A 10483-nucleotide genomic window follows, 5' to 3' on the forward strand; every position below is an offset into this window, starting at 1 on the left:
TGCTACCTGGCAGCAATTTAGGTTGTCCCGGACTAAGAGTGAATACAAGTGAGTGCAACATATTTTTGCTTGAACTTTTTTTTTTTTTTGTGACCGGAAAGCAAATATGGGAGGCAATATTATTAAACTCACATATTCAGAGTTCAAAATAAAAGGGGATTAATGCTAATGTTGTTCTTTTTTTTCAACCACAAATGGGTACTGGCTTAAATTAGTAGTGATTTGTTGTTAAATTTGGAACTGGGTGCAACAAGCAGAGATAATTATCATGACATTTCTAGCTTGTAGTGCTGCTAGCGAAAGTAGTGCTACTCAATCTCAGTTATTCTGAGGCCCCTCAAAGCTAGCGGTGTACCCAATGGCTAATTGTGCCCAATTATATAAAGTTAGTTGAATGAGAGTTTCTGTGAGGCACAGTAAAGACATAATGGTTTATGAGCAGTAACACTTCCAACAATGCAGCTAGAGGAACCCCTGGTGGTCAACTGCAGACTAGGCAATACACTATGAAATGTATCATAGAAAAAAACACCTAAGGGGGATCAAATGCACACTATTAGCACTCCAACAAATTTGATTTTACACTGAAGGTGTAATATGCCATCAAAGTCATCTCATACTACAACTGTATGACACTCACCTGTGTGTATCCGGATGTGTCGAACCAGCTGGCTGGGTTTCTTAAACGCTTTTCCACAGTGTTGGCAACTGTTTGTGAACCCACTCCGGTCAATGTTCCTCTTGTAATTTCTAGAATTTCCGATAATCGGCCTGATGGTAAAGCCAGCAAAACAGCATGGAATGTATTAATACCTTAAAAATGGTCAATGTCACATAAGAGTGACCCTTGGTATTTTCTCAAAAATAAATTAGATCATATATTAGATCTTAGATATATTAGATCTCTGAAAAGATGACTCGACTCTAAATGCATGAATGGATGTTCCAAGCATGCACCGAGAAGATGGGCATTAGCACTGCAATTTACAAAGGCGTGGAGCATCCAACCATCTAACTTCCCCATCAGCATTTTCTTCATCAAGCTTCATATGAAAAACAACGAGCGATTTGCCTCATTTCACAAAAAGAGTCTGTATTTCCATATATTTTCCCGCTTTTGTTTTATCCCCCTGTGAAACAAATCCTACAGAAAGCACACACTGTGTGGGCGGAACGCAATTATTACACAAATTATCTTTTGTTCCGGCTTCAATGGGCAGGAACTCCTGCCATATTGAGCCAATCATTCTGCACAGCCGTCTTATTACTGTAAAACTATTTTGATAACCCGCAGCAACGCTACTCAACTCCTCATCCTGAGGAACGCAGCTTCTACAGTATTTGTTCAGACCTTGCGCAATACCACCTGATTTCACTAATAATTTTACCTTCTTGGTTCAGATAATAAGCAAATTACTAAAATCAGGTGGCGTAGCGCATGGTTGAAGCAAATGCCGGCAAACACTGTGGCCCGCAGGAGGTGGTGTTGAGCAGCGCTGACCTACAGTATATCCGCTCTGCGTTAAGTGACAGCTGAGTCTACCAGACTGGCACTTCTGGTTTGCGGGGCCCCTCACCTCATCCGCAAATGGGTCTTCATGTGCTCCTTGAGTTGGGAGGACATCTTAAACTCCTTGCCGCAGGCCTTGCAAGCGTAGACCTTGGTTCCTGACAGCTCCTGGCGGTGCCCCTCCAGGTGCAGAGACAGTTGGCTGTGCAGGACAAACTCATCCCCACACTCGCTGCAGATCAGGTTCTGGGGGAAGATGATCGGGATGGACACCAATGCAGCAGGTCAGGAAACACATGCCAGTCAAATATACAACTGCCGCTGAAATCACAGCTTCTCAAAACGTAAAGATCGGTGCGATAAACGGCAATGTAGGATACAGGCACTACTAGCCCATAAAAGAAAATCCTAATCACTGCTTCCGCAAAAGGCCGTTAAAAGTGAATCCAAAGGCTTATTAGTTTGTCTACTTTTCATGGTTATGAATCATAATGCAGCTGACATGAGATTTAATAAGAAAGAATGAATGATACCCTCAGGCGATTGGAGTTGGATAATCTGTCCACTCTGTAACCACACAAGGACAGCACCTTGAGTCCTCTTCACTTTATTTGGCCTCTGCTGGTCTCTAAATATCATGATTGAATGCAATTTGCAGCAATTTTTGCAGCTATACTAAAATAGCAATAGTCTATGATGGCTCCCTATTCAGAACAATGGCAGACGCAGGTTTGCTTTCTCCCTCGGAAGGCTCCACCTATATAACTATGCCGCGTTGCTGACAAGATACATCTTGGCATGATAATCAAACAAAAGGTTTAGAGATGTCTTACACTGCATAACAGATTGTTTTGAATTGACATACATTACCTAAAAGCCATAATGAAAGAGATGATTAACTATTGATCTCAAACTCTAAAAAGCAATTGCGCAGCATGCATGACTGATGGTCTCATCGCAAGCAAAAAGAATATTAATGAACGGGTAAATGCACAGAAGTGCAGTAATCAAGTTTTTAATATGTCAATAACATTTTAGGGGTCCAAACACAAAGTGCTGGAACCCTATTGGTTTTGTTCATATTATTATCATCATTATTATTATTATTTTAATCATCCCAAAACTTGGTGAGTATATTGACCTCTTGACTTCATACTAGGCTCTATTAAATTTGAAATTAGTCATCCATTAGGGAGTGCTATAGCAAATATGCAGAATTGCAGTGTATCTTTGGCTGTGGTTAATGGAAAATCATATGACATACTGTGCATGAATATATCTCCTCCTTCACTTGGCAGCCATTTTGATTTTCCGCCATTTTGATTTAAAAAAACATACCTTCTTTTCAACTATCCATCCATCTATTATCTTAACCTGCTAATTGTGAACAGGGTCGCAGGGGGGCTGGAGCCTACCCCAGCATACATTGGGTGAAAGGCAGGAATACACCCTGGACAGGCCGCCAGTCCATCGGAGGGCACTCACTCACACACTCATACCCACGGGCAATTTTGACTCTCCAATCAGCCTAACCTCTGCATGTCTTTGGACAGTGGGAGGAAACTGGAGTACCCGGAGGAAACCCACGCAGACACGGGGAGAACATGCAAACACAGAGAGGCCCCAGCTGACCGGGATTCGAACCCAGGACCTTCTTGCTGTGAGGCGGCAGTGCTACCCACTGCAACATTCGTGTCACCCTCTTTTCAACTATGGCTGTTCAAATAAATAAAAAAATTGGTGGTGCTATGAGAAGCAAATGAGTTCAAATGCCAGTAACATTTCAACCATTTCACCAATCACGTTTAAAGTTTGCATGCTTTGTCCTTGTGTCCATTTCCCATTGACTGTACGATGATAAAATCATATCTAAAATAATATGGCTGCCATCAGTCAATCAGTTGTCAGTAGGCATATGACAGCATTAGCAATGGCTCACTGTCACACATCTTGTATACTAAGGAATAAGGAATGTTGCATTATGGGACAGAGACTCAAAAGTATTCACCATTCATCCAGTAAGCGTCTTTACAGCTTAAAAAATCATAAATGCAGCATGCCGCTTGGCTGTTAATTACCACATAGTTATATATATTTTTTTAATTCAGAAAATTACATTTACAAATTGTTTTATTTGCACATTCATCATTATTTTCACATTTTATGGATAAATGCATGCAGTATACCTTTCAACCGAGTGACATTCTGTGGGTCCCGTTTTAATCACGCTTATTTTACTAAATCTCTTATCCCCTTTCACTGTAATGCATTCTGAGATCCATAAATGGCGCTATACAAATTAAATCCATTACTGCTTTGTGCAAATTCCAGGAAAGTGCATCACGTCACAAGAGTCCTGAGTACATCCAATTATCAGGAGCCGATTGTATGGACTAATACATCATTTAAGGCTATTACCACAGTCAGGTACTGCACAAGGCTGTGTTTGCAGGCTAGTATGTGTACACATTTATTTAAAAAGTGTCAGAAAGAATTTATGGATAAAAATGAAAATATACTATCCACACTTCAAAGAGCAACTCCAAATACTGGATATGCAAATTAACCACACAGAGAGATGAAGAGGACAGAAAATGGATCCCGTTTGCTTTTTGGAAATAATACCTCTCTTAGTACCTCACCTCAACAGAATGTGGATAGGCATTTCATTTCCTAACACCCATACATTTATTTCTTCCATTTCCAAACTCCTGAAGTCATGATGGGGTTCAAAGCTCAGAAGCATTAAAATGTGGGAATGGCTGATTAATGTACACAGCCTGTTAATTACCTAGTATTTACTGGGTAAATATACAGGTACTTGTGTAATTATTAGGTAACTACTGTGATTTCAGTGGTGAGCACAATGAAACAAAGTCAGTAAGTACCATATGTAAGTACTATGTACAGTGCATCCGGAAAGTATTCACAGCGCTTCACTTGTCCCACATTTTGTTGTTACAGCCTTATTCCAAAATGGAATAAATTCATTTTTTCCCTCAAAATTCTACACACAACACCCCATAATGACAACATGAAAAATTTTTTTTTTTTTTTTTTTTTTGCTAATTTATTAAAAATTAAAAACCAAGAAATCACATGTACATAAGTATTCACAGCCTTTGCTCAATACTTTGTTGATGCACCTTTGGCAGCAATTACAGCCTCAAGTCTTTTTGAATATGATGCCACAAGCGTGGCACACCTGTCTTTGGGCAGTTTCCATTCCTCTTTGCAGCACCTCTCAAGCTCCATCTGGTTGGATGGGGAGCGTCGGTGCACAGCCATTTTCAGATCTCTCCAGAGATGTTCAATCGGATTCAAGTCTGGGCTCTGGCTGGGCCACTCAAGGACATTCACAGAGTTGTCCTGAAGCCCCTCCTTTGATATCTTGGCTGTGTGCTTAGGGTTGTTGTGCTGCTGAAAGATGAACCGTCGCCCCAGTCTGAGGTCAAGAGCGCTCTGGAGCAGGTTTTCAGCCAGGATGTCTCTGTACATTGCTGCATTCATCTTTCCCTCAATCCTGACTAGTCACCCAGTTCCTGCCGCTGAAAAACATCCCCACAGCATGATGCTGCCACCACCATGCTTCACTGTAGGGATGGTATTGGCCAGGTGATTGGCCTGGTTTCCTCCAAACATGGCGCCTGGCATTCACGCCAAAGAGTTCAATCTTTGTCTCATCAGACCAGAGAATTTTGTTTCTCATGGTCTGAGAGTCCTTCAGGTGCCTTTTGGCAAACTCCAGGAGGGCTGCCATGTGCCTTTTACTAAGGAGTGGCTTCCGTCTGGCCACTCTACCATACAGGCCTGATTGGTGGATTGCTGCAGAGATGGTTGTCCTTCTGGAAGGTTCTCCTCTCTCCACAGAGGAACGCTGGAGCTCTGACAGAGTGACCATCGGGTTCTTGGTCACCTCCCTAAGGCCCTTCTCCCCCGATTGCTCAGTTTAGACGGGCGGCCAGCTCTAGGAAGTCCTGGTGGTTCTGAACTTCTTCCATTTACGGATGATGGAGGCCACTGTGCTCATTGGGACCTTCAAAGCAGCAGAATTTTTTCTGTACCCTTCCCCAGATTTGTGCCTTGAGACAATCCTGTCTCGGAGGTCTACAGACAATTCCTTTGACTTCATGCTTGGTTTGTGCTCCGACATGCACTGTCAACTGTGGGACCTTATATAGACAGGTGTGTGCCTTTCCAAATCATGTCCAATCAACTGAATTTACCACAGGTGGACTCCAATTAAGCTGTAGAAACATCTCAAGGTTGATCAGTGGAAACAGGATGCACCTTAGCTCAATTTTGAGCTTCATGGCAAAGGCTGTGAATACTTATGTACATGTGAAACTTTTTTCACGTTGTCATAATGGGGTATTGTGTGTAGAATTTGGAGGAAAAAAATGAATTTAATCAATTTTGGAATAAGGCTGTAACATAACAAAATGTGGAAAAAGTGAAGCGCTGTGAATACTTTCCGGATGCACTGTATAGCTAATGTTAGCTAGGACATAATATAAACTCCGCCTAGCCAGCGAGCAACAGAACTAGTTAACTACATAAGCAACAATTTCCTGTATGTCTAGCTAGCTAGAGATCCTCTTAACTACAATCAAGCAAACGCAAATCGACGATCAGCTAACAAACAAAGCAAGCAGCATGAGCAATGAGGCACTGAGACTACGCACCTCCTCCTTTTCATGAAGCATGATGTGGGACTTGAGGCTGGCCACTCGGGAAAACTTCTTGTGACACTTTGGACATTTGGGGTCCACGACAGCATGGGTTGACTTGTGTAGCTTGAGGTTGAACTCCACGTTGAAGGACAAGGGGCACTCATCACATCGGTGAGGCTGTTGGGAAGGGCAGACAAGTATTGGCAAGAGCAGTCGTCTGGCAGTCGGAGGGTTGCCGGTTCGATTCCACTCTGGGTGTGCCGAAGTGTCCTTGAGCAAGACACCTAACCACCAAATGCTCCTGATGAGCTGGTTGGTGCCTTGCATGGCAGCCAATCGCCGTTGGTGTGTGAGTGTGTGTATGAATGGGTGAATGAGAAGCATCAATTGGACAGCGCTTTGCATAAAGGCGCCATATAAATGCCAGCCATCTACCAGCGGCCTGTAGTGTAGTGGTTAAGGTAGATGTCTGAGACCCACAAGGTCGATGGTTCGATCCCTAGTGTAGCCACAATAAGATCTGCACAGCCGCTGGGCCTTTGAGCAAGGCCCTTAACCCCGCATTGCTCCAGGGGAGGATTGTCTCCTGCTTATTCTAATCAACTGTACGTCGCTCTGGATAAGAACATCTGCCAAATGCCATTAATGTAATTTAATGTAATGTAATTTGTACAGGGCCACCTAATATTCACACACCATATACACTTGGCTGTCATAAAATCAGTCACATCTTTCACAACTGTTTTAACTCACAGCAAACAAATGATGCAAGAGAACCAGAGCATGACAAGCATAAGTTTTTGCGAGCCTGAAGAATAGCATTCATTTGAGGTTGGGGGCTGGGGGGGACAAGACCCCGAAACACAGCAAACCTATTCACAGAGAACACAGTCAAAGACTCCAGCACTTCACTTGCCTTGTCGTTGATTTCATGATCACGGATATGACGCTGTAGCTGGCTCTCTTTGGTGAAAGACAGTGAGCACACAGTACACTTCTTCTCTCTGGTGTCTGCATGGCCGTAACCAGAAGTATCTGGGTTGGACTCCTGCACACCTTCTGCAAAATGAAAGATTAAACAAGTGACTCTGCTCCGATGCCAATAAATAAATAAAATGTGGATAGTGCGTCTGACCTGCAACATCAAGAGAACTTGTTAACCGTATACCTGTTTAATGCTGCACTAATACACCATACAATTATATAAATAATTTGAATGAATGATGTGCGGGTTGCAGATTTTCAACAACAATAATAAAATCACATAGCCACAGAAAAACTAAACGATATGAATTTTACATCTTATCGTAATGCCCCCTTACGCCAGAATTGTGTCCAATTAAATAACTAAGCATCATGAGCTGAAGCAGACTACTCTATACGATTCGGAGAATTGTAGAGTAGTGATTATGACGTTAGCCAAGTGTCCATGTGTGTAACTTGGGGGCAGATTTGGTGTCTAGTTGGTTGTTAGTGCTTTCAAGTGGAGATTTGCTGGTCATTTAGGGCATGCAGTTGGTTATCAATGTAGCCTGTGATAAGATTGTGCTCCAGCCCTTAGCTAAATAGTGGGCAGACAAATGTTAGCTGTAACTGTTATGATAGTAAGGTACAGCTAGGTACAGTATGATAGTTTATGTGGATGGCTAATATAGTCGTAGAAAACAGTGTTGCTTTGAAGGGAAATAACTACCATAAAACTGGCTAACATACCTGTTTAACAACAAGTTGGCAACGTAATTCACAGGAAGGAGTTTCACGCGCGCAAATGTAACTAAGTTAAGGTACTAACGCAACCTTTTTAACCTAGGAGAAATGTTGGCTTGATATAGCAAGCTAGCTAGCCATGTACCTTGTGAGTGTCTTAATACAGCTAGCTAGCTAAATTATCGCATTGAAAACACGGTATTGTGACATATAGCTAGCTAACGTTAGCTAGGACATAACATAAACTCCGTCTAGTCAGCGAGCAACAGAAGTAGTTAACTAACATAAGCAACGATTTATTGTATGTCTAGCTAGCTAGAAATCCTCTTGACTACAATCAAGCAAACGTAACTAGATGATCAGCGAACAAACAAAGCAAGCAGCTAGTTGCAACACACGCACACACGAAGAAACAAGACAGCACCCGTCCAACGTTAGCAAAACATTTTATTTAGCTAATCAAGTGTCGATTCTAAACTTGTTTACAAAGTATCCAGCTCTCCCTAAACGACATGCCCTCTTGGAGGTGCAAATTTAGGATGGATCGGACTAAGTAGAGCCACCAAATGTTATTAATATCATTCCGCCTCAATCACTCCTTTTACAGCACAAAAGAAATGGACACCAACAGTACTATATCCGGGGACTATATACACAATGTTCAAGTGCTTTTATCTCAGAGATACCGCAATTTGCCCGAGGCTTGCCTACATGGTTAAAAGGCTTAGACGGTGCTTTATTTATTCGTGGCATTTTGGCACTGTTTACCTGATTCATCGTTGGTTTTGTCCCTTAGTTTGCGAGGCCGGCCCCGCGGCATAGTTCCAGGTTTCAAGGCGGGTGTACTGTGAACGATTTGGATTTCAAAATGGCGGCCAAACGGAGAGTTCTTTGCTGAGACGGAGAAGGGAACGGGGCCATGAACTTTTGTGTCGATATGGCTCGGTGGGAATGTGGAAGAGGGAGCCCTCTAGTGTCTAAAAACAGATGTCCCAGGCACATTTCAAAATATGATTTAGTAAACGACTTTAATTCGCATTCTGGTCAACCAGTATGCAGTAAATTAATCAATATAAATATTACACTCGCCTGAAAAATCTCGAGGACTTTTATAGGCGTACTTGCTTCTCATAATGTAATGGAAATCTAGCTTAGTGGCCCTCTAGCTTCTTGACCAGTTAAATTAAATGAATTGGCTTCTTCATCTAAATCACTGGGGGAAATCCAAACAAACAAAAAATAGTTAACGTTAAATCATGTCTACAAATATTTACATGTTAGAACCTTAGTGTGATATTATTTAGTATACAATACAATACAATGCTCCATAAAATTCAGTACACAACAAACACACTTCATGCTTATCTTGGAATGACCAGCTTACAATAGGTTTAAGATTTCCACATCTGGGGAGCCATATGTAAGCATATTTGTTAAAAACATACACAATATAGAGCATAGATTCAAATGTTGCCTCATTTTCCCATTTTAGATTGGAAACACAAATTTGTAACACAAATCTGTTATATTTCTGATCAGAAAATCTGCCACTTAATTTTAAACCACTGTATGTATACAAACTCACTGCTCTAATGCTACGGTAGTTAGGGAGTCCTTCTTGGTTTGAATCTGGTGACTCTGCTCCTATGCCAATAAATAAATAAAATGTGGATAGTGCGTCTGACCTGCAACATCAGAGAACTTGTTAACCGTATACCTGTTTAATGCTGCACTAATACAATTATATAAATAATTTGAATGAATGATGTGCGGGTTGCAGATTTTCAACAACAATAATAAAATCACATAGCCACAGAAAAACTAAACGATATGAATTTTACATCTTATCGTAATGCCCCCTTAATTTTAAACCACTGTATGTATACAAACTCACTGCTCTAATGCTACGGTAGTTAGGGAGTCCTTCTTGGTTTGAATCTGGTGGGTCAAGAGCAGTATGAAAATTAGGCTGTCTTTATGAACTCAACTCTTGTGGCCTGCATGCTGCATGTCTGATCCATTTATCAAAAACCGAATGCAACAGAGAATCAAAATGGTATGGCAGTATCAAATTCATATGATTTGTCAGATACAATGAGCTCCAGAATTATTGATACCCCTGACTGGCAATGCACAAAAAATAAACAATATAGTTAGAAATGGCAACATTTGAAAAAATTCTGACAATTCTGATAAAAGCAAACATTAATTTAATAAAAGATATATTTAACAAAAATCAAGGTTTCATAAGTATTGGTTTAGTATTACATCTACCTGTGGCATAGATAACAGTATGGAATCTTGGCAAGGTTACGGAACACATTTGGAGGGATTTTGGACCATTAGTCTACGCAAATCCTTGCAAGATCCTTCATATTCTTGGTTTTGCAGTTCAGCCCACAAGTTTTCGATACCACCACCATATATTAGAGCGGCCTGTAGCGTAGTGGTTATGGTACATGACTGGGACCCGCAAGGTCAGTGGTTCAATCCCTGGTGTAGGCACAATAAGATCTGCACAGCCCTTAACCCTGCATTGCTCCAGGGGAGGATTGTCTCCTGCCTAGTCTAATCAACTGTAAGTCACTTTGGA

General features: G+C 41.5%; 1 protein-coding gene across 2 annotated transcripts in view; it reads right to left on the reverse strand.

Moving 5' to 3' along the window:
- LOC133140622 (zinc finger protein 236-like) overlaps positions 1-8771 on the reverse strand; it is a 97076-nt gene extending 88305 nt beyond the window's left edge. For both annotated transcript variants that reach the window (XM_061260690.1, XM_061260679.1), the window contains exons 1-5: positions 8659-8771; positions 7100-7242; positions 6196-6360; positions 1578-1756; positions 641-771 (exon numbers count right to left, since the gene is read on the reverse strand). In XM_061260690.1, the coding sequence (XP_061116674.1) occupies positions 641-771; positions 1578-1756; positions 6196-6360; positions 7100-7242; positions 8659-8710 (670 nt within the window). In that variant the 5' untranslated portion in view covers positions 8711-8771. The remainder of the gene's footprint in view (positions 1-640; positions 772-1577; positions 1757-6195; positions 6361-7099; positions 7243-8658) is intronic.
- Positions 8772-10483: the final 1712 nt, after the last annotated feature.

Source organism: Conger conger, chromosome 1 (assembly GCF_963514075.1).
Source record: "Conger conger chromosome 1, fConCon1.1, whole genome shotgun sequence".
In the NCBI taxonomy this organism is placed as follows: Eukaryota; Metazoa; Chordata; class Actinopteri; order Anguilliformes; family Congridae; genus Conger; species Conger conger.